The sequence below is a fragment of the Bubalus kerabau genome, chromosome 16 (assembly GCF_029407905.1).
Source record: "Bubalus kerabau isolate K-KA32 ecotype Philippines breed swamp buffalo chromosome 16, PCC_UOA_SB_1v2, whole genome shotgun sequence".
Lineage (NCBI taxonomy): Eukaryota > Metazoa > Chordata > Mammalia > Artiodactyla > Bovidae > Bubalus > Bubalus kerabau.
This window is the reverse complement of record NC_073639.1, coordinates 41,210,694-41,236,848: the sequence shown is the minus strand read 5'-3', so window position 1 is coordinate 41,236,848 and position 26,155 is coordinate 41,210,694. Positions and strand designations below refer to the sequence as shown.

Genomic DNA, 26,155 nt, shown 5'->3' with positions numbered 1-26,155 from the left:
TAGATTTTTTAGCATTTTCTTGGCTTAGTTACATAAATCAGCAGCTACTTTCATAGCATACACAAACTCTGATTCCCTTTTGTTACAAAGACACTAAAAACTATATTTACATTTCAAAAATTACATAAATATAAAAATAAGCTGCTACATCATGGCAAAAAATTAAATTATTAAAATTTTATATTGTTTTTCTTGAAAATCAGATGTCAATATAAAATAAAAATCTACATATTTCATTACCTGTTCCCCTCTCAAAATAAAAAAGGCAAAAAAGATAATGTTTCCATAGTATAGAAAAAAGTTCAACTAAATACAGAAGAAATATTAGGTGTACTAAACAGTTTTAAGAGTCACTTAAGGCAACTATTATTTTTATTTCCCTTGAAGCTGATTTTATTCATCTTGTGAGCCCTGTATACCCTACACCACGATGATGTAAACACTGAAGAATAAAACCCTTGCCGTTTGATGTTTGTGACCTACCATTCTTCATGTTATCACCTGGTTATGTGAATATGTCTACTCATGGCTGATGACAGATTAGATTTAATAGAAAATTATTCCATCAACTAATTTGGTAGGTTCTTTTGTTATAGTTAAATTTTAGGGCTTTCTGACATCCTTTTCATGTCCTTCAGTTCTTGCTTGAATCACATCTCAAAGAACTTTAAAAACTGACATCTTGCTGAATGATTTTTTTGCAAGAAATAGAACACTATAACATAACAAGTTAATGTTAACAAGTGAGCATCTTTAATTTGAAAGAAAAAAAGAATCTATTGGTCTATATATTCTTTGATTGACTCATTAGTCAAGTTCTTCTTCCTACACAGGTAACCGTAGACAGGCTAAATTACAGATTTAAAACTAAACGGGTACAAAATGTTAAAGTGAATTCACAGGGAATAGTTTTTACATAGTTAAAAACTCTTGTAAATAGTTTTTACAGCCTCAAATTATTGTAAAGATAATATCAGTGCGCCCAGTGTTGTGCCTCTACAGAACACCTACCATTACCACTAATTTTACATTTAAAATAATTTTTCTTCTATGGCAAAAAAAGAGAGAGAAAATATGATATATATATGAAATAAACATTTTAGCAACATTCTGAGAAGCTTTCTAAAATGTTCTACTGACTGCTATCATTAATTTATGCATATGCTATTAAAGATAAAATTATTTATTTAATAGCATTGCTTTTTGAGCCACAGTTGGGGTCTTTCATTCAAAAGGCAGTTTTTTTTTTTTTAATATACTTATATTTAAAGTTTTAACATTTAAAAAAGATATTTCTTCAAGTAAAAATTCATGAATTCATAAAATTAGATGCTATGGTAAAATATATCATTTTGCTTCAACAGGAAAATACTAAATCCCTTTAAAAATAGAATTAAAAACCTCAATATTGTTTTCTATACACATTTTATAAGAACTAGTTAATGCTTTATTTGCTTCATTCAAAATATTATTTTCTAATCTATTGCATTTACATATGAAATAAGTCCTGGCAATGTGCACATTAGATTTATATAAGACATTTCTTAAGTTCTCAGGGTGAGCTCTGTCCTCATCTTGTGAAGTATTGCATTGTATCATATCTTGTGATGTATTTCTTCATGTATCTTAATTGTTATCTGAGTCTGTTTTAACTGTTAAACAAAGAAACCCAAGAAATCTAGACAGTCTATTATTTACTTGTTTAGGGTAAAGTAAGTTTGTTTTACCATTTCCAGCAAACCCTCAAATCATATGGGACAGAGGGGGAAAGTACGTGGAATTGTGCTATGTATACACCGCAGCTGGACTGCTCTGTGTTTTACGGATCACTTTGATGATGAGTTAGCATAAGGACCTCCGAGGGAAGAAGCAAGAGGTATTTTACTTTGCATAATAAAACTTGAGAGGCAGATCTGTGATGTGGAGTGTTTCTAAATTACATGTTATTAGTGCTCCATTGATTGCTTCAGTAAAAAATGCTTTAGAATGAATCTAGTCAGAGGCTTTATTAAAATCTAGAGCTTGGAGTCTGCTAATAATACCTGTACAAAACTTCCTTTTTAAAAATAATGAAATACGTATATTTCAAATATACCTTGCTTTTAAATCCAACCTGGAGTTCCCTTGTGGCTCAGCTGGTAAAGAATTCGTCTGCAGTACGGGAGACCTGAGTTTGATCCCTGGGTTGGGAAGATCCCCTGGAGAAGGGAAAAGTTACCCACTCTAGTATTCTGGCCTGGAGAATTCCATAGACTGTATAGTCCATGGCATTGTAAAGAGTTGGATTCACTGAGCAACTTTCACTTTCACTTGTTTACCATATGACAAAAATATTATAAGGGATTCTCAGTCGTGTCCGACTCTGTGCGACCCCATAGACAGCAGCTCACCAGGCTCCCCTGTCCCTGGATTCTCCAGGAAAGAACACTGGAGTGGGTTGCCATTTTCTTCTCCAACGCATGAAAGTGAAAAGTGAAAGTGAAGTCCTTTAGTCTTATCTGACTCTCAGCGACCCCATGGACTGCAGCCTACCAGGCTCCTCTGTCCATGGGACTTTCCAGGCAAGAATACTGGAGTGGGGTGCCATTGCCTTCTCCGAAACATTACATTATATACTAATAAAGAATAGTAACCTAAGTGAATATTCTGTCAAACAGGGGCCAGTCTATTTGATTTATCTATCTTGGGCTCTTTCCTTATAAGACTCAGATAGAGCCTGTTAATATGGGGCAGAGACCAAGTAGGGGATCAGACAACATTAACTTACTCAAGAAATAATGCAGATAGCTAACTGAACACACACACACACACAAAACACACACAACACTAAGCTGCAAGCACTCAGTAATTTTCTGTCTTAGCCATTTTATACTGCATGTGTGGGTTTACCAATATGCCAAAGAATGTAGGTAGTACTGTTTAAAATAAAACCAAATCCAGTGAACCAGTAGTGTGTTTACTCCTTTAGAAATAAGGTGAAGAAAGTTATCACATGTTTGAGTAGAAGAAACTTTGAACCCTAATTAAGAATCCTGGAGCATATGCCAACAATAAATTGTATGTGTGTGCACTCAGTCGTGTCTGACTCGTGATCCCAGGAACTGCAACCCATCAGGCTCTGCTGTCCATGGGACTTCCCAAGTGAGAATACGAGAGCGGGCTGCTATTTCCTCCTCCAGGGGATCTCCCCTACCCAGGGATTGAACCCTCATCTCCTGCATTGGCAGGTGGATTCTTTACCACTGAGTCACCTGGGATATGTAATATTGAAGGAAATATTTGTTTAATAAACAATTTATGTCTGCCTTTTTTTATTTGGCAAAGAGAGTACACTAGGCCCTGAGAATCTAAGAATTCAAGAAGTCCTGACAGTCTAGAGTTTGTGTTTTCATAGAGCAGACAAGGAAGGAAGAAGAAGCTCAGAGAAGCTGAGAAAGCAAAGGTCATGATTTCAGGATTTCTAAGTGTTTCAGATATTCAGTAAAAGCAGAGCTAGATAGAAAAAGTTCCAGCTCCTGAAAATTTGTAATACTTTCTGTTAATTTATTTCTGTTTGTGGGAGGAATTAGCATACAAGAAGGAAGGGAGCAATAGAAAAATTGAACCTCACTGAACTGTGATTTTGCAAGATCATTATCTAGGAACCATTTTTGGAAACAATTTTAACTGCTGCTCTCATCCTGATGGTATGCTTTTCCTAAAAAGGCATGAAACAACTGATATTTTCAGTTTCTGATGTGTCTGGCTTTCAATGTAATCAGACAATTTTAGTGCTAAAACTGTATCTTCATACACCTGTCCTGTCCATGAATCAAGCCACAAGTATAGAGTTCTCTTGATATATTGCCAGCCAAATATATATATATATATATATATATATAATTTTGCTTTAACAGATTTGATAAAATATGAGGAGAATGATATACTTTAACTTTCACAGAATGTTTATTTTTCCCTTGGAGAAGCTTTAAGGAAACATATATCGAAACCAATCTTTCGTAATCATTTTCTTGCTATAATTTATAAAGAAAAAGAGTGCTATAGACCTCTCTCCAGACTACCAGAATGGTGCCTGCTCCTTGAGTGCAGACACAGACATTGGCTGTGTAGAGATTATGTCAGATCTGATTCTGGATAAGCCCTTAGACTGTCACTGCCATATTTTTGCAAGCACTCATTCAACTTTTCAATGACCTAAAAGAGTATCTCCAGTTGCCACCTTTGTCCTTTCCAGCCCACACAAAGTGGGCCTTCCCTGAGGTCCTCTTTCATAAGATTCCTGAACTCTCTATCCAAGCTGAAACATTCACTGGAATCTGTTTTACCCCTGGGGTATGTGATAGGGAAGTGAGGAGTATCAAGGAAATTTAGATTTATTTGTCTGCTTTCATTAGAAGGTAAAGTCCAGAGGAAGACAAAACTTTGGGGACTGTCATTTTCAGATTTTTTCCGGTTGCTTTCAAGGTCTACCTCTCACTGTGATGCACAGATACACTCTGTTCATCTTACTGTTTGTCATGTAATCCTTCATTGAAATACACACACACTCACACACACCTTCCAACCATATCCATTAATTCTAAGACTAACCCTAACCCAATCTCCGCTAAACTGCTCCATTTTCCTCTCAAGAAATAGGAGTACTTTATAGGTAAATTTCTAGAGAAATGTAATCCAAACAAACAGGAGAAGTAGTTTGAAATTCTAGGCAGTAAATTCAAATGGTGGTATTGAGGGATGATTTCAAGCGCAGGCAAGACTTTAAAAACATCTTAAATAGCGATAGTGTTGCCTAAGTTACTATCTTCCTTTCTGACTTTTACAGAACAAGTTCTTGGGTAGATACATAAATCAGAAATGATTTATTTCTTGTATTACTCTAAGCATCCTCTGTGCCAATTGACATTGCCCTATTTGAGCCAGTTGGGATTAAACTCTAGCTGCCCTCCAGTTTGAGAGAGGACAAGAGATGAGAGAGGTATGATTTGCAGATGTTATGAGGGTCAGACTGTAAATACATCTTTTTTCATCAATTGAAACCTGTTTTCAATTGTATCAAAAGTACTATTTTAGTCAGTGAAAATATTAAGAATTTCTACTTAGAGCTCTAAGTAGCCTAAATGTTAGCTGTGCCCTTCTATCTAAGTAAAAATATTTTGGCAGTAATCTTTATTCTTTTTTTATTCATGACAACTCAATCTTCTAAGAAAGAATTCTGCTAATTTCTGTATTTGTTGTAGCTTTACTTTCTGGTCTTCTCAATGTCTTGCACTAAGCTTTATCAAAGTCCTCTGCTCTGAACTACACTGGCCTCTTGTAGTAATCACTTTCACCTTCCCATCTACTACCAAAAAAAAAAAAAAATCAGTTTTGGAAGAATTATCTAAGATTTTTCATAGGAGACCTAGTGGAAATATTCCTTCACTCATTGCCTGACTCTCTGCCACTTCATTAGTTTTGCCTTCTATCATGTCAATTCTCATTACCCTGTTTTCATTCAGAGATTTTTTAAAATGTGGTAAATGATAAATTACTGTCAAATTTATTGTTTTTATTCCATGTAGACAAATTCTAGTAGCATTTGCACAGAAAGTTGCAATAATTACATATACTACAACAGGAAACTGACATTTAAACTTTTCTGTCTCCAGAATGGCCCTCCGAATAAAACACAATCGCGTATGTAAATATCCATTCTCTCTGAGATTTGATGTGTAACCCAGCCATTGTAATACAACCATTCTTCTGAAAAAAAATACATTTATTTTTAAATTACTTTTTAATTTATTGCTAATTAAAAAATTGGTAACAAAAGTTATTAAATTCCCATGCATTGGCCATATCATAAAAAATTAAAAGTAGTAAGCTATACAATTCAAATATATGTATATATATAATGATATAATAACTTAGTTCTTTAGATAAAATTATGAGTAAAATAATAAAACATTTGCTTTACATTTGTAGAGCACTTTTGATTAAAAAGATAATGAATTATAATTTCAATTTTTTTTTATAATTTCAATTTTTATGACATTAAATAGACATAATTGAATCTTCTGAGAATTGCACACACATTTTCATATGTAATAGTCTCTTTTAATTTTTTATCTATCTGGACATTTGTTTTGAGTTCAAATTGAAATTCCTCATGTAAGAAATTTATATTTTTCAGGTCATTACAAAATACACTTCTTAGAAATATATAATCTTTTCAACTTTAGAACTATGATTAATGGTTTGTTAATGACTTGTTGAAATTTAAGGTTTTTAAAGAAAATTTTCTATTAACTGCCAGTCTAAAAAAAGAATGCCTATTTAATATACATTGCCAGTTCACTGAAATGCACAATGAATTATTAATGTGAAAAGTATGTCATTTGTTGAATATTCAGTGGACCTATTTTTGAAAAAAGTAACAGAACATGAGATATGAAATGTTTTATTCGTAAGTGAAAATCACTCAGTTGTGTCTGACTCTTTGTAACCCCATGGACTTTCAGCCCATGGGAATTCTCCAGGTCAGATAACTGGAGTGGGTAGTCTTTTCTTTCTCCAGGGGATCTTCCCAACCCAGGGATCGAACCCAGGTCTCCCACATTGCAGGCAGATTCTTTACCAGCTGAGCTACAAGGGAAACCCATTTTATTCTTACTTGAAAGCAAAAAGGCATCATTGTGGAATAATTGAAATCAACATATTTTAATAAACATCAGAAAATCATGTTTTATTAATTAAATTTCAAGTAATTTATATTTTCTCTAAATATTTGGGAGATGGATTAACCAAATATCTATTATGGAGTTTTTTAAAAAGTAAACTTATAGTCAAAAAGTGTTAATCAGTCCCTTTCAGAAGCTTAGGAATTACTTTACTGGGTGAGGCAGAAGTGTAACCCACCCTCTCTCATCTTTCAGGAAGTTAAGTTCAACAAACTATATTCACAACTAGAGCTAATAAATACAAGGCATATAGAATGGCTGCATGCTTCTCTAGAGTTTTTTTGCACCATCTCCTGGACAAGCACTCACATTCAAGAAAGAGACAAGAATGCAAGCTTGGTTCATTAGCCAGAACACAACAGTTTAGAGATCATTTTGATTTCAATCAACTGTATTACCAGTATGTCTGGTTTAGTCCAGACACAGGTTAATCTTTTGATTTTTATAGAGAAAGAATGGATAAATGAAACCCAAAGAAGGTACTTTCAATAATAACCACTTCTAAGCTCTCCTGCTATAGAGTAATATTATCAAGACAGTATGGTACTGGCACAAAGACAGGAATATAGATCAATGGAACAAAATAGAAAGCCCAGAGATAAATCCACGCACATATGGACACCTTATCTTTGACAAAGGAGGCAAGAATATACAATGGATTAAAGACAATCTCTTTAACAAGTGGTGCTGGGAACTCTGGTCAACCACTTGTAAAAGAATGAAACTAGAACACTTTCTAACACCATACACAAAAATAAACTCAAAATGGATTAAAGATCTCAATGTAAGACCAGAAACTATAAAACTCCTAGAGGAGAACATAGGCAAAACACTCTCTGACATACATCACAGCAGGATCCTCTATGACCCACCTCCCAGAATATTGGAAATAAAAGCAAAAATAAACAAACGGGACCTAATTAACCTGAAAAGCTTCTGCACATCAAAGGAAACTATTAGCAAGGTGAAAAGACAGCCTTCAGAATGGGAGAAGATAATAGCAAATGAAGCAACTGACAAACAACTAATCTCGAGAATATACAAGCAACTCCTACAGCTCAACTCCAGAAAAATAAATGACCCAATCAAAAAATGGGCCAAAGAACTAAATAGACATTTCTCCAAAGAAGACATACAGATGGCTAACAAACACATGAAAAGATGCTCAACATCACTCATTATCAGAGAAATGCAAATCAAAACCACTATGAGGTACCATTTCACACCAGTCAGAATGGCTGCGATCCAAAAGTCTACAAGTAATAAATGCTGGAGAGGGTGTGGAGAAAAGGGAACCCTCTTTCACTGTTGGTGGGAATGCAAACTAGTACAGCCACTATGGAGAACAGTGTGGAGATTCCTTAAAAAACTGGAAATAGAACTGCCTTATGATCCAGCAATCCCACTGCTGGGCATACACACTGAGGAAACCAGAAGGGAAAGAGACAACGTGTACCCCAATGTTCATCGCAGCACTGTTTATAATAGCCAGGACATGGAAGCAACCTAGATGTCCATCAGCAGATGAATGGATAAGAAAGCAGTGGTACATATACACAATGGAGTATTACTCAGCCATTAAAAAGAATACATTTGAATCAGTTCTAATGAGGTGGATGAAACTGGAGCCTATTCTACAGAGTGAAGTAAGCCAGAAAGAAAAACACCGATACAGTATACTAACGCATATATATGGAATTTAGAAAGATGGTAACAATAACCCTGTGTACGAGACAGCAAAAGAGACACTGATGTATAGAACAGTCTTATGGACTCTGTGAGAGAGGGAGAGGGTGGGACGATTTGGGAGAATGGCATTGAAACATGTAAAATATCATGTATGAAACGAGTTGCCAGTCCAGGTTCGATGCACGATACTGGATGCTTGGGGCTGGTGCACTGGGACGACCCAGAGGGATGGAATGGGGAGGGAGGAGGGAGGAGGGTTCAGGATGGGGAACACATGTATACCTGTGGCGGATTCATTTTGATATTTGGCAAAACTAATACAATTATGTAAAGTTTAAAAATAAAATTAAATTAAAAAAATAGAGTAATATATGAATAGAAGTAATAGTATATGGCCTGGGCAATGTCACTCAGAATGGCGTGGAATTCAGTTAGGGAATTCGATGAGTGAGTGGTGCCAGATTTCATTCTCAGGCATTTATAAAAATGGAAATTAATCTCCTGAAATTCAAATTCCTCAGGCTACTAGGAAACAGACCTACTTCAGGCTCTGAAGAATTTTTAAAGTGCTGAGAACTTCAAATTTTCCTAAAAAATGAATGACTTTCCAAATTTTGTGAAGAGTCAGTTTTTTTTTTTTAAAACTTCATGATTATAAGTATTAATCTTTTAATATAGAATTAGGAAGTTGTTTTCTCTAAAGTTCTTTGATTTTTATTTACTTTACAGATGAAAGAAGCCTGAGAATTATAGATTAAAAAAAGAAAATAGAGAAGAAACAAAGCAGAGAGAAAACAACAACAAAAAACTTTTAGCAAAACTGTAGCTAATCATAGAGCAGCCCTTGCTACAGTATAGATTATGAATAGTTCTGACATTTCTATTATGGGCAACTTAATATTCACACATTATGTTGTCCCAGTTTCTAGAAAAAAAGGGATTAAGCTAAATTCACAATAGCCAGTGGGAAATGGTGTTGCTGGGACAATCAGGCTGGGATCTGTCAAGAGACACAAGTTCTTCTTACTGCTACTTACTGCTTCCACACACATAACCATTCCTGTGTGCTTGATGCTGTGCCCACCACCTGTCAGATATTGTGTTAGCTGCTGAGAAATCCGGTGCATAAGAAATACCATCCTCCCTCAATACTATGTAGTCGGATTTAGGAACAAGTGTAATACTTACTTACTTCTTTATTTCTATTCTTTTGAGAAACATGAATTAAGTGCCTTCAAGTTTTGAAGGACTAAGGACACAAAACCTTGCCCAAGTCCCTGTGTCTCTGTCTTTTAAACACTGACTCAAGAGTTAGTGTTACTTGCTCAGTCACGTCAGACTCTTTGTGACCCTATTGATGGGCCGGCCAGGCTCCTTTGTCCATGGAATTCATTCTGGAGAGGGTAGCCATTTCCTTCTCCAGGAAATCTTCCCAAAAGAGATCTCTGGCATTGCAGGCAGATTGTTTACCATCTGAACCAGCAGAGAAGGGGAAATGTGAAGATGTAGAAACAAAGAATAGTTCTTGGGCCAGGAAACATAATTTAGACTATAAATTAGCCACATGGCAGAATCACCAAACTCCCAGTTTCTTGAAAGATACAGATAAAGACCTGATACACATTCCTAAGCTGGTTTTATTGGAAATGGACTCCAGCAGATGAAAACTGCTGATCATAAGAACATAGACTCTAGAATGGTTGAAAACAGAAGGTTGACAATGCTTAAAACTTCACATTGATGCCAACTAATATAGGAATTATTCACAAGCTGATCACATCCTGGACCATAAACACTATAAAACTCCTCACTACTCACTCCAGGGCAGGTCATAGTCTTGAGGACATTAGCCTGCTGTGGCCTCCTTTGCCTGACAAATCAATAAAAACTACCCTTTTTTACTTCACCCAAATCTTTGTTTCCACATTTCTATTTAACACTGGTGAACACAGTTCAGGTTTCGACAACAGATATAAAATCCTGACACTTGTCCAGAAGCCTTTCAGACACGCAGAGTATAAATAATTTGAAATGAGAGAATAGCTATGTGAGAAAAAAGCAAATTAGTGTGATAATGAAACAGATCAGGACCCTATGGTCCTTGTCCCCATGTCCTCAGCCTGCCTTTTGTCTGTGGAAAAGCTTTAGTCAAAAAATAAGTTTAATCAGAGAAGTGAGAAAAAAGCAGAAACAAAGAAAACCATCAAAGGAGAACGAAAAATAATAGTTTACCTATTAAGCATAGTCAAGGACCTGTAGTGCCTCCTCAGAAGAAAGATAGTGCTAAGTCGTATCCAACTCTTGCAACACTACGGACTGTAGCCTGCCAGGCTCCTCTGTCCATGGGATTCTCCAGGCAAGAATACTGGAGAGGTTTGCCATTTCCCCCTCCTTGGGATCTTCCCGACCCAGGAAATGAACCCAGGTCTCCAGCATTGCTGGCAGATTCTTTACCAACTGAGCTATGCAGGAAGCCCTCCTCAAAGGCTATAGATCATATTTGGAGCCATATCTGTGAGCTGTCTTATAGATACTGAAACTCCCACCAGGTGGAAGAAGTTAACAACATAATCACCAGACTGTAGTAGCCATGATATGAGCTGCCACGATTCCCAGAACTGACCTCAAAGAAATGGAAACAAAATGACCCTGGAACTAAAGACTAACTGTTTTCAAAACAATCAAGAGGACCCTGGTTAGACGACCAATGACCAATATCAAGATGACTATCAGTGCTGATGGTGCTGTTTCTTCTTGTACTCCCCTTTCTCTGTCTATAAAAGCTCTTGCCCCTAGATTGTCAAGTTTGGGCAAGGGAATTGGTCTTTGGACAGGCATCCACCCTCTCCCCTGGTTGCCTGCCAGCATCCAAAATAAAGCAAACTTTCCTTTCCACCAATCTGGCTTCTTTAATGGATTTTGAGTAGTGAGCAACCAGACCTGGGTTTGGTAACAATGAAGGGTCAGAGGAAGAAAACTAATATTAACTAAATACATATTATGTGTCAGACCTTCTATCTGGCCTAGAATTTACACCAAATACAATAGTCACAAAATAGTCTCAAATTCTGAAAAATACAATTCATAAAAGAGGAATCTCATAACACAAGCCACATTCGCATAGGATAAAATGTTTCATGAATTGCTAGGAGAAAAGACTTTATCCCTCAGGTTCTCCTCATATGGAATAAATCCTCATTATGTTAAAAATTCTTTACATATTCAACAGTTTATTTTTGGAAATACATGCTAATTTTTACTCTTTCTTTTCACTTTAGTAATAGTGATAATTACTGTAAAATGTAATAGGAATTATGATGATCATTCATATTCCTTAAAATGGAACTCTATATATTGGTGGAGCTTCCTGGTGACTCAGGAGCTGGTGGCTCGTGCAATGCAGGAGACCTGGGTTTGATCTCTGGGTCATGAAGATCCCCTGAAGAAGGGGATGGCTACCCACTCTGATATTCTTGCCTGGAGAATCCCATGGACAGAGGATCCTGGTGGGCTACCATCCCAGAGGTCACAAAGAGTCGGACACAACTGAACAACTAAGTATGCATGCATATGCTGGTAGAATTGCTATAATTTAATTTAGAATTCTTGCAAGTATTGGCAAAATATCTATGTATTTGACTGTATATGTATAAAAGAAATAAAGGAACTTAGAAATATCCTCAAGCAATACTTTTCAGTGTTTCTTATAAAATATAGAAATAACCAAAAACTTTTGCTTTACACATGCTAAGCTTATTTGCATAATCTTCCAATAATTATTAGCTCTGACTACAGCTATGTAGTCATCATTCTGACCCTAAAAACATATGTTCTGACAGCATATCAATTATACAAACAAACATAGAACCACACATGGTGTTTACTGCATCCAGACAAAGTTAAACTCCTAACTCTGGTAGCTATAGGGAAAAAATACCCCAAATGCTATACTATTATCCATAGTAGTGTTACAGATAGGAATTTTGACTCAAATAATTGTATTAATAGTGTGCTTTAAAAATTAAGCCAAGTTGATAAGACATATATTAACTATACTAAGCTATATTAAGTATATTAAACATAATAATAGGGAATAGGATGAGATAAATAAAAGTAAATGCTACATATTAAATGATTTACTAGTAAAAATTTATCAGCAACTTGAAGATAGCAAACGGATATTTATTAAACATAACATTCAATGTCAATTAAATAAAATTTTGTCCTCATCAAATAAGGATGAAAACATTACATATTTTTAGGTATCTCAGCAGTTGGGACCATTTTCAGTTTCTAAACTGATTTCTTCAGTCTCTGAACTCTTCCAGTGTTTGCAGTCAGACCTAAAGATTATTTGTTTATGCAAATGCTTTTCAAATATGCTGAATTTTCATTGAGTTTGACTTATTTTCCATGAAAACAGTTAAAAAATGTGAAGCATATTATAATCACTTTATTGCTGAGTGACATAATAGGCATTCTGAAAATAATAAACAATTACTTGACAAATATATTAAACTCTTTTAAACATATACTTGGCTTCCCAAAGAACAGTTTCTACATAAAACCTTGACTGTGAGCCACAACTGTTATTTATGAATTTCCCTTTTTATTTTTGTGAGTTGAATTTTTTACTGTTTCAGAATTCTTAAACTCCAACTTTTAGACAAGATAATTTTCACTTTAATTCAAGGGGAACAAATATACACAAAGATCAAATAATGGCTCATATAAAATATGTGATATAGTCTCCCCTCAACCAAATTCCCTTGAAAAAGATAATACAATATTAGTTTTGTTCAGATTCATTAGTATTGCTAAGCAATACTTTACATTTCCAATAAATCAATAAAATATGTAGTTTTAGAAATTGTAAATATCCAAAGTTTCCCACTTTAAACATTTAAACCATTTCTGTGATACTCTACAGTGATATCATTAGAAGTATTTACTTTTTTACTTCTTGTGAATACACTGAGAGACTGAATGAGTAAGCATGTTTTCTCAAAGTGCAGACCTTAAATATTTCATTTCAACTTACTATACATCCTGATACAATGTTATATTTGTTTCTTTATGGGCAAAATGATACAAGAATGTTATTATAATAAGTTGAATGGATTTTGCTGAGAGTGGTTCCCTTCTCTGAAATGAACTCAACCAAGTTCAAATTTTAGCATCTTGCAAAAACCTAATCAGAACTTAAAGACAATTTGCAAAAAATAGTAAATGTAAAACTGATTTAAAAATGCAACCATACCTTTATAAATTCAATTCTCTGCTATATATGAGGGATTAGAATACAGAAAATTCATAACTAATGTTGATAAGTAAAAGTTCATCAAGCAGATGAAACAAAGTTAATCAAAGTGCATTTATGTGTGTATTTGCTGTATAACAGAATTTTTCTTCCGGTGCTTCCCCATGACTTTCTGTCAAAATTAGAGAGAAATCTAAAACTTGATGCTCATCCGGTCACTCACCTTATGTGGGTGATGAGGAGTGTGGTGGTGGGAATGAAGAAATCGTCCACCCTGTCAAACTGCTTCCCCACAGGCTGGGTGTGGATGGTGTGGTGTGGTACATTCCCACTGGCCAGGGTTATCACCTAAACAGAATATTGTGTTTAGATCTTGGCCAAGCATGTCCTTAGTAGGATCAGAGATGAAATAAATCTTTGGAATTTGTTTGCATAGACTCTTTATTTTAAACCTTAATATTAGTGTATTATTAAGCAAATTGGAATTCTATTTGCTTATTTCAATGTAGAAACTTCTGTTTATAAAAAGGAAAAAATGGAAAACATTTTTTCTTGAACAACTTCTGCTTAAAATATAAAATAAATTTGCATATTGATAACTTCTATATTATAAAAATGTTACTGCGTTAATAAGAAATATAAAAACAAGCATACATATGATGCAAATTATTAAATTTGTTTCTTTTTTCTTTGTTCCTCCCTTTTCCTTCCTTCCTTCATAGCTTTATTGAGGAGTAAATGATATGTAAAAAACTCCCCTCCTATAGAACATAGTTGGAAATATAGGACAGAAAACTCCAAAATATATCATTTGACATATTTTTGCTGTTAGAAATCTTAGGTTGCATTACATTTTATATTTTTCCTTTAATAAATTGAAAATAATAGATTTAAGCAAGTTTAATCAAAGAGATTTTTTTTCAAATATTCACCATTAATTGATTTTAAAACTTTCATATTTCTTAAAAAAAAATATCACTACATTTAAGCTCTTTTATCCCATTTTGCTCCAAATTCTTTGTTTTTCCTTCTGATTTCTCATACCTCCACATTTGTCCTATTGTCTCTGCTTCACAGCCATTGTTCTGTATGAGCCTTTTAATGTACTTCCTTGCCTTTATTTTACTTCTTTTAAACCCTTTCTACTTGTGGTTACCAAATTAAACATCCTAAACTATTGACTGCCTAATAGACTTTCCTCCCTCAAAACTGAGTGTCTTCCTTTGGTTTTTAAGACAGAAGTAAATATCATTTTTATTTTTAGTTTTTTTCCCCTGAAAGGTTAATTTTTCTTCATTGCAATGATTATACTTCCATTGAGTTCCATTGGAAATTGCCAAGTTCAAGAAAATAGATTAATTATTATAACAGTCAAGATAGGTTCAGTCACGTTACAATCAAAAACCAAAACAGAACAGAAACAAATCCTTACTTCTTTACTGCTTCTTTATTTTTTAAAGATAAACATTTTGTTTTATACCTGTTACTTTCCCAGAGGTCTTTGGCAGGATATCTATTGCTTTTAGTATTTTTATTCTGTTTTCCATGAAGAAAGAACAGCCAACTACCTTGAATATTTTCATTCGTGGCAGGCTTATTTTGCCAGAACTAATCATATGGCTCCACCCAACCAAAAGGATACCCCTCTCCCCTGTCACGTGCCCAGGAAGAGAGAACCAATGTACATGGTTAAACTTTAAAGACATTGTACCTATTTTATTCATGGTTATCTTATTAATGTGTATCAGTGAGAAAGTCCTCACTGGACTTCAGCCACTTATAATAATGTCTACAAGACTATAATAAAACTCAACAGGATTATAACAAAGGGACTCCCCAAATTTTTTTCCATTAGGTTGTACAGAGGTTATATATTTCTCAGTATGCATGTAGATGCATTTGAAATTAATAATAGTACTGACTGACAACAGCAATAATAATACTGAGAGCTTGCTATGTGTTAATATGTGTTCTAAGTAGTTTACAGGCACCACAGAATTTAATACTCAAACTCTGATGTGTGTATTGCATCCCACATCATTCACACTCCTGAAGGCTGATTAACTGAACCTCTCTTCTGCACTTGTCATTGTCTTAGATTGTAAAATATGCAAAGCCACACCCCCAGTTCCCTTCAGTCTGGACTTTCCCCCCTGATGGGTCTAGGCCCTTCTTGATCCTGGAATTGAGCAGGAAGTGGTGAATTGCCAGGTTCGGGACTGAGTCTACTGACTTCAAGGACACAGACTGATCTGGGATGCACTTTGATCAATAGGTGCACTCTTGCAAAAATCCTGGCTCATTTCTAAGAGTGTCCTGCTGCCTGCTTCTCTGTGTGCGATGGCTGCAGTAAACTGAGAGACACCACTTCCCACTGTCGCCTCATCTGACTGGGCCTATGTCCTGGCCAGTAGAAGAATGCAAGGACTTTACTCCAAGTTGTTCACTGGAGATATTTTCTTGTCAAATTGTTGTGTGTTTGTAGTATAGACACTGCGTTTATGTCGTAAAACTGAAGATGACTGCTACATGAGTTTTAGAATTTTATGGAATTTCTTAAGTTTTCATAAGACATAAATGCCCATTAAAAAGAAAAAAAAAAACTATGATAAATCTTTGAGACTTTAGAACAGTAGATGGAAAATCATTGTCTTAAATACTTAAAATTATGACAGTTTATGGGTTTATATTAATTAATTATAAATATCACATAAAGTAATATATAATAAATATTGCTTTCAGACTGGACAAAGACATACAGATTTAATTATATTTACAACATGAAAACACAGAGAAGGGCTTTCAGATCCTTGATAAAATGTTGTGCATGTTCAAGTTTAAGAGGGTAACATTATAAGATACAAAACATTAGAGCAAAGAAGTACTTCCTAGCCTCATACCCTAGCAGTCTCTAGATGTGAGTCTTTCACCATCATGGCACAGGGACACTAGCAAAATGGAGAGCTTGACAATGGTGTTTGGTTTCAATTCAATTTTTCCAAAGGAAAATCAATTCTCTTTTTCAAATAAATCTTAGATCTCATTATTTTGAAAGACATTTCCTGATAATCTTATTGGGAAACAATTATCCATACATATTTTGACATTTCTGCTGAGTCAGGTCTTTCTGAGCAAAAAAGTTTGGTTAAAAGATGATGGCATAGCAAAAATGCCTTTGAAAGTTGGAGATGAAGTATTGCTCCTGAGAGATTTAGGGACTTAATTCCTTTGAACCAATTACTACATTGCCAGGATACTGACATACTCCTCTACTCCAGGAGAAGATTTGTATATTTTTCAGAGTAACAATCTCTATTTCTCACATGAGATGGTGGACTGAGGTGCTGCTGCTGCTGCTAAGTCACTTCAGTCGTTTCCGACTCTGTGACCCCATAGACGGCAGCCCACCAGGCTCCCCCGTCCCTGGGATTCTCCAGGCAAGAACACTGGAGTGGGTTGCCATTGCCTTCTCCAATGCATGAAAGTGGAAAGTGAAAGTGAAGTCGCTCAGTCGTGTCTGACTCTTAGCGACCCCATGGACTGCAGCCTACCAGGCTCCTCCGTCCATGGGACTTTCTGGGCAAGAGTACTGGAGTGGGGTGCCATTGCCTTCTCCAGGACTGAGGTGCTAGCCACCTAAAATAACTTAGAAACTCATGATTTGAGTCAGTAGCACTGTGCTGGTTGTTCAGGGTGACTCTAAACTCTCACCGCATCACCCCATGAGGGTAGGCACTGCAGAATAAATGCTAACAGGTTCCATGGATAAGAGACAGTCTGTCCTCTGATTCAGAGACCCTGTGTTTCCTGCCAGTGTATCTGTATATCTGTTTATCTATCTATCACCAACTTATCTATCACCTATTTATATATCATCTATCTGTCTTATACATACATAAATGCACACACACACACTCTTCATGTAAATAAATTTTATTGTATGTCATATTTTAAGAGTAATTCTCAAATACTATGTTTTATTTTATATTTTTAGATGTGAGACTAACCTTTCACTTCTACCCAGCAAATATTTTAAAAATTTACTAAATCTTATTAGCATATTTTTACTAGACATTCAGGGGGAAATAACCCATTTTTAGATGGTTATATAGTGTGTGGGATGATTCTTAACATCTCTAAAAAAGTCATTGTCAAAATGTGTGTGTATATATATATATATATATATATATATATACACACACACACACATCTATCTGTCAATTTCAAATCATAAGCAAATTCTACAAAAATGACAGTAAGTATTCCCCAGTTAGAAATGAACCAGCACTCAGATAGTAAAATCCTGTGTGTTTGGAGAAAACTGAAGACCTGCTTTGAGACTCTGTCTTACTCTCCCGGGCTCTACTTCACAAGCTACACTCCCTACATACCTTTCTAAAGAGATGAAAACAAGAAAATTCGAGAGAAGCTGGAAATTGCCAAACAATCCATCAGAATCACCCCCTCCTCCTGCACAACAGTTTCAGCTTTGTCATTATAGGTTATTCCTTTGGCATATAAATCTAACGTTTGGAACATCTAAACTAAAATATTTCCTAACCAAAAATGTATTTGTGTATCAACATTTTTTTTCCTTTCTTTGAAGATCTAGATGAAAGAACATCATTGATACTGAAAGTTTTAAAGATCATCAATTTCATAGACACACTGAAAGGGACTTACCTGCAGTGTTGGAGAAGTCTTTTCCATTGTACCCCAGCTGAGCACCCAGACCTGGTCATGAGATTTGTCATAGTGTAATTTAACTGGGATGGGGTCTGTGCTTACTGCCTGTAACAGATAGGGGTTGAAAGAGTTTTCAGACCAAAATATTAATTTAAAACTTGGCCAGAAATTATGTAAAAATTCAAGAGCTTAGATGTAGGATTAATAAATGTATGTTGCCCATAGATGGACCTAGAGATTGTCATACTGAGTGAAGTTAAGTCAGACAGAGAAGACAGAAATATCACATGACATCCCATACATGCAGACTCTAAAAAGAAATGGTACAAATGAATTTATTAATAAAACAGAAACAGACTCACAGACTTAGACAATTAATTTATGGTTGGGTGGGGGTAGGGATAGTTAGGGAGTTTAGGATCAAATGTACACACAGCTGTATTTTAAATGGATAAAAAACAAGGTCCTACTATACAGTCCAGGAAACTGCTCAAGGTTATGTGGCAGTTTTGATGGGAGGGGAATTTGGGGGAGAATGGATAAATGTATATGTATGGCTGAGTCCCTTTGCTGTCCATCTGAAGCTATTACAACACTGTTAATTGGCTATACTCCAATATAAAATTAAAAGTTTAAAATTGCATATTGCCGATTAATTTTCTAAATTCTATTTTGATTAATTTGGAAATATGATACCTTATTCTAATATGTTTTTACATGATTTTATATAGTTTTATATTCATTCATTACCTATGCAAATTGTGTTGAACAGAGAAGCTATTTAGGAATTCAAGGTATAAATGACTAATATGTGCATTTTAATCAGTTGTTGAGTACAGGTAAGAACTATATTTATACTATTAGATTTTTCTATCCCAATGCTAGTTATGGGATTTGACCATTTATAATGCTAAAACACCAACAATCTAATATATAGTTGCAACTATAATGACAAATTACCTAATTTAGTTTCTTTAATGAGAAATCTAAAAGCACAGAAAAAAGAGAAGCAGCTTTTTGTACTATACTTGATATGATAAATGCATTTTTCTGCTAATATTTATACCTAGCATTTACGGAAAACACAACTTCCAAAACATAAATCGCTGCCAGGAAGTTATTTCACTCACCTTAATTCCAGGCTATTGATATTATAACCTAACACTCCACTTCAGTAATTTCCTATAATAGTTACATATCTTCTAACATAATACATAAAACAAATTGTATTCAATACAACAACCCTTATCCGATATTGAAAGCATTTTTTTCCCCAGAGCTCTATTGAATGACCTTAGAGAATTTCCCAAGTTAGTTCATAATGTAATCCTCTTCTCAATGGGCTAAAAGTAAGCTATAATTGTTGAGTATATAGAGATTCATATTTTAACTATCACAACAGCAACTTGGTTTTACTGATGTATTTCTTTTCTAAAATGTTGGCCTGTATTTTAGCTATTTAAAATTCTCAATACATCGAAGTAATTATTGGATTTCTGAAAAGACCTGTTTAAACATCTCTGTGTTAGTGTCTTCAGCTCTTTTTTTCTAGCTAACAGAGCCATTAAAATACTTTGGTTTCAGGTGGGCAGCAATGTTGTCAGGGAAGGTAGTCCCCTTGGAAAGCAGCAGAGATTCAAGTCAATGACTAAGCTTATTCCCCTTTGAGAAGTGTGAATTTTCCCAGCCTTCCTAGAGATGAGGGGTGGTCACATGGCATATCTTAGTTAAGATGATGAATGATTTCTGAAAATAAAGCATTTCCATGGAAAGAGACAATAGCAGGAGGAGACTTCCATGCATCACACTTTTCTTTTCTTCCTGCTTTGAATGTTGTCATTTGAGAATATTAATCCTCAACTTCTAAAGACTTCACACTCCATTTTATGCTAGTATAGCTCAGCGGGTAAAGAATCCACCTGCAATGCAGGAAACACAGACAGCACAATTTTGATCCCTGGGTTGGGAAGATCCTTTGGGGAGAAAATGGCAACCCACTCCAGTATTCTTGCCTGGGAAATCACATAGACAGAGGAGCCTGGTGGGTTACAGTCCATGAGGTCACAAAGAGTTGGACATTACTGAGCAACTAAGCATGAAAGCAAGATTCCTTTGATTTTTCATATTTTCCCTTTATATGTTAAATTTGATCTATGTATGATTAATAGACTACTTTACATGTAACTTAAATTGGAATAATATTTAGGCTTTTACCAACTGAGCTGTGAGGGAAGCCTGAAATAGTTCAACAGGCAACAATACCACAATGAGAAAGACCTCATTGTTATTCAATTCTTAAGATACAGTTATAAAAATAGCAAAGATCGTTAGCTAGCTTTTATGTAGTAGGAAACAATCTGAATAAAAATTTAGTTTGCCAGCTTGTGTAAGTTTCTTTTCTTTTCACCTGGCCATTCATAAATGTTATCTTTTAAAGGGTATACTGAGCTTCTCTGGTGGCTCAGTGGTAAAGAATATGCCTGCCAATGCAGGAGATATGCATTCAATCCCTGGTTCAGGAAGATTCCCTGGACAGAGGAGCGTGGCGAGCTACAGACCATAGGAACTCAAAGAGTCGTACATGACTTAGAGACTAAGCAACAACAAAGTGTATAATAGCACAGTCCATAGTTAATATCCACATTAACATACAGTCCATACTTAACATAGTTCTGTTAATATCCCCATGAAATGGATAAGAAAGCTGAGACATTTGTCTCTCCAGTAGTCATCGAGCAAGTGATCAGCAGACCTGGTATTTGGGTCTGTATTCTTTTCCTAAGTGGGGACCTCCCTACCTGTGAAAGAGCAGCCCCTCTTGTTGACAAGTTTCATTCCTGACAACGTCTGGATTGGATAGGTTGCCTTCCTATTTATGCTTCATGGACAGGAAATATATATATATTTTTTTCTTTTTTGGAAGGTGAGGAGAAACCCATGGGGCCCAAGTATATGCAGCAGCATTTGTATAAGCAATGTAATCCCAGGCGAAAAGCATCAAGAGGCAGTATACACCATGTTTGCCTGCGTGCCAAGTCGCTTCAGTCGTGTCCTACTCTTTGAGACCCTAGGGACTCTAGACACCAGGCTCCTCTGTCTGGGATTCTCCAGACAAGAATACTAGAGTGAGTTGTCAAGCCCTCCTCCAGAGGATCTTCCCAACCCAGGAATTGGATCCACATCTTTTATGTCTCCTGCATTGATAGACAGATACTTTACCATTAGTCCCACCTGGGAAGCCCTATACACCATGGTTATGAACATGTATTCTGAAACTGACTTCAAATTTTAGTGTCTTCATTTAAACTGAAATAACAATAATGAAAATAACACTTTGGGAAGTCACTAAACTTACTGTGGTTCAGTTTCCTCTATAATAAAATGGAGACAACAATAACACCTACTTTGCCGGGAGCCGGCGAGAGACATTCCACTCGTGACAAAGGTCATGAGGAAGGAGACTCGGCATACGCAAAGGCGGGATCGAGCCTCGGGAGTGCCCCCGGATATTCTCGAGCATCTACGCCCAAAACACCAGAGTCTGCCTACTTTATTGCTTTGTGCTCTCACCTATGACTTTACTGGGGGCTGTCCCCTACCACCATCTAGCTCTCTCTGACAAAGAGTTAACATACAGCTCCAATTAATAAAGTTCCTGGGCAAGTAGGAGTGTTTAAATCCAAACCCCTCAGATGGCTCTCTAACTCGCGTGACAAGTTTACCCGGACACCTACAGCTATGCATACGATTGTTTACAGTCTCCCAGCCTCAAGAGGCACAGGAAGCTTAAGATATTCAAATAGCTTAGAGCCTCTCAGAGAGTTAGAAACTGTCAGAATAAAACTAGTAAAAGATTTCAGGATGGGGAACACATGTATACCTGTGGCGAATTCATTTTGATATTTGGCAAAACTAATACAATTATGTAAAGTTTAAAAATAAAATAAAATTAAAAAAAAAAAAAAAGATTTCATTGATGAGCCAATGTTTGTTGCCAAGTTTCCACATCCCCTGAATTGTGTCCTTGAATATGTATTAATTAATAGTTGGTATGTAGAAAAAAAAAGTAGTGGCCTCGGTGTTAGTAACTTTAGACCCTTAAGGTAATAAATTCTTTCCTTTGTAAACCCATTACACATCCTCCCTATAGGAATGTAATCTTATCTTCGGAAGATGGCGCCAAACCTTAAAATAATTACTCTTAGAGAAAATAAGTCTTTGTTGATAAGTTCTTGTCAAGAGTCATAAAATGTTAATAGGCCTTCTGGCCAGAAGATGATGTAAATCACCTAAACCATTTGTATATGATAAATTTGCAGGAAAGAAACCCTGGTTTTTGATAAGCATCAAAGACTGCTGACTTTGCATCCCCTATTATCCTCTATGTGTAACTTAGGGTATAAAAGCCCCTGTTAAAAATAAAGCTAGGGGCCTTGCTCACCAACGCTTGGTCTCCCCATGTCATTCTTCCCTTTAACTTCCAGCTGAGTCTCCATCTGGAGCGTGGAACCCACCATGCTTACTAATTATGCCTGGGCTTCTAAGATCCGACCGGGGAGGCCTCAGTGTCTCCTCACCTTCGGGAGAACGGAAGGACGCCTGCGGCCTACGTAAGTGGTGCAAACTTCTTGTCTTGAAGTTTTATTGGTCTCCCACGTAAACCAAGCTACTCAGCTTCTTTTCTCCACTGAATTTTCCTACTGAGCTATCCTCATTCTATTATTCTTTATATCTTTGAATAAATAAATAAATAAATAGGTCGCCTACTCCATCTCCCCTTCGAATACCCTGGATCAGCCGGGGCTGGACCTCGGCACTACTTCAAAGGGTTCCTGTAAATATCAGGTAAGGTGGTAAGTATAAAGTGCCCAGGTAAGTCTGGTGAGTGTTAAACATTATAAAAATACCACTAACTGTATTAAAATACATGGCAGCATCACAGTGTTTTAGAGATGTAATGCCTTTATTTAGCAAATGAAGAATTTGATAATTCTTTAATAATTAATAATCACAGTCTTAGTCCTGGAAGAGTTTATAGGTGATAGGGTAGAAGAACTTAAAATAACTAGATGCATGTCTAGTTAATAAAAATACAGGGCAATTGCCATGGAAGATCAAAGGAAGATGTAAGAACAGGATGAGGAATAAGAGGAGGTGATGCTTTCACTGAGCCTTAAACTACGAACATTTTCTTTTATAAATGGCAAGCAGAGACTATTTTTAAAAGTTAACTTATGAGAATATGTTCTAGGAAGTGTCAGAAGTTGTTCACGATTAATCTCCTTCAAATAAGATAAATGTTTCTGAAGGAAGAAAGTATAAATTTTCAAAGCAACTTCAGAATTTGAAAGATGTTTATTCAATGCCCTCCAAAATGTGTGAACAATTTTTGTTTGCAGCATTTCACAGGTTTGGTATTAAATTCAGTTTATTTTGCTTTTAGGTTGTAAAAGCTCACCAGAACTAAAAAAGACATTCAGATAAAAATGAAAAATAATTCTGACTACTATATTTGGAAGGTGTTTAACTCCTAGGAAAAATCTATTTACAATTTTCAAATGTACAGATATAACCCATTTTACAGAGGAAATGTTGACATGGTTTTCAGCAATGAAATCATACAACCATGATGAAAATATTTCCAAACAACTGTATTCAGGATAATCTTACGATAACCCAATTTTCAGTCAAAAAACTGATATTTTCCTACTTATATGGCCAACCTTTGAAAGGATAAATTACAGGTGTTGGATTTTATAAATTATTTGCTAGTCTTCTTTGGAAATTACTTAAACCATCAGTCAGTTTAGACCATTAGCTTTTGTAAAAGAACAGCTCTATATTTGACACTTAAAAATTCTTGCCACAATTAAGCCTGTAAGCCTTTGTGTTGTAAAGCAGTTCGTTTTTTCACAGTTTTAAAGAAAATTCTACAGATTCTATTATCCTTGACTGTCATTCTCCCCTACTTCCTGTCACCAGGGCCTGGCTGGATCTGCCTTCCAAAAACTGAACCTTTGCAGCTCCTGCCCTGTTCTGACCACACAGGGAGCCTCTGCCATCTCCAACCTCACCTCAGGATTTCCACCTTTTAATTTTCTACTTGTCACAATCTGGATAGATTTATCAGAGTGACCTCGGTTTTTTGCTGCTGCTTTTTGTTTGTTCGTTTTTGGTGAGTATTAGATGGATCATGGCACCAGTTTGGCCAAAACACTGTGAAGTCATCTCATTTCCCTCAGAGTAAAAGCCAGACGTCCTTATAATGACTTGTCACTCCTGGTCTTCTTTCTCAGACCCCTCACTTCCCACACTGCCCCTCATTCCTGCCCATGTCTCTGATCTAGATGCTCCGGCCACTTTGCTGTTCATCCAACATGTCAGTCAGTCACACTACTCCCATTTGGAGGACTTTTCCCCCAGAACCAGTCTTTCCCAGATAACCAAGCGTCTGCTTCCTGTACACCTTGGTTGAGAACTCACCTTGTAGGTGAGGCCAACCATGGCCACCCTGCCCTCTGTCCTTAACTTTCCCAATCCCACCTGCCTTGTTCTGCTGCTTTACCTTTTCCAATAACACTGACCACTTCCCATATTGTAGAATTTACATATAATCTTCTTTTGTCTGTCACCATCCACTGGGGTCTAGGCTCCAGGAAGGCAGGCCTTTTCGGTTTGTTTAGCTATGTGATATCATCTCTTGCACTTAGAATAATACCTTGTAAATAGTAGTACTCAATATATAATTAATGTACCATTATATCTACTTTTCAAGAGGCAGGTAAGGTGGTCTGGTATTGCCATTTCTTGAAGAATTTTCCACAATCTGTTGTGATCAACACAAAGGCTTTAGCATAGTCAATGAAGCAGATGTTTTTCTAGAATTCTTTTGCTTTTTCTATGACCCAATGGGTGTTGGCAATTTGATCTCAGATTCCTCTGATTTTTTATTCCACCTTGAATATCTGGAATTTCTTAGTTCACATACTTCTGAGCCTAGCTTGCAGAATTTTGAGCATTACTTTGCTAGCATATGTAATGAGTGCAATTGGGCAGTAGTTGAACATTCTTTGGCATTGCTTACTGGGGTCCAGCCCTGGTGGATCCAGGGAATTCGAAGGGGAGACAGTGTCGGCGAACAGGATACGATAAAATTAAATATCATGTATGAAACGAGTGCCAGTCCAGGTTCGATGCACGATACTGGATGCTTGGGGCTGGTGCACTGGGACAACCCAGAGGGATGGAATGGGGAGGGAGGAGGGAGGAGGGTTCAGGATGGGAACACATGTATACCTGTGGCGGATTCATTTTGATATTTGGCAAAACTAATACAGTTATGTAAAGTCTAAAAATAAAATAAAATTTAAAAAATATAAAAAAAAAAAAATTAAAGATACAAGATCAGATCAGATCAGTCGTTCAGTCATGTCCGACTCTTTGCGACCCCATGAATAGCAGCATGCCAGGCCTCCCTGTCCATCACCAACTCCCGGAGTTCACCCAGACTCACGCCCATCGAGTCAGTGATGCCATCCAGCCATCTCATCCTCTGTCATCCCCTTCTCCTCCTGCCCCCAGTCCCTCCCAGCATCAGAGTCTTTTCCAATGAGTCAACTCTTTGCATGAGGTGGCCAAAGTCCTGGAGTTTCAGCTTTAGCATCATTCCTTCCAAAGAAATCCCAGGGCTGATCTCCTTCTGAATGGACTGGTTGGATCTCCTTGCAGTCCAAGGGACTCTCAAGAGTCTTCTCCAACACCACAGTTCAAAAGCATCAATTCTTCGGCGCTCAGCTTT

The 26,155-nt window shown here is 36.2% G+C and overlaps 1 protein-coding gene across 3 annotated transcripts in view; it reads right to left on the bottom strand.

Moving 5' to 3' along the window:
- The window catches only part of FSTL5 (follistatin like 5), an 881,431-nt gene that overhangs the window by 50,483 nt on the left and 804,793 nt on the right, over nucleotides 1-26,155 (bottom strand). For all 3 annotated transcript variants that reach the window (XM_055550064.1, XM_055550065.1, XM_055550066.1), the window contains 2 exons: nucleotides 18,355-18,462; nucleotides 13,895-14,019 (listed from right to left, as the gene is read on the bottom strand). In XM_055550064.1, the coding sequence (XP_055406039.1) occupies nucleotides 13,895-14,019; nucleotides 18,355-18,462 (233 nt within the window). The remainder of the gene's footprint in view (nucleotides 1-13,894; nucleotides 14,020-18,354; nucleotides 18,463-26,155) is intronic.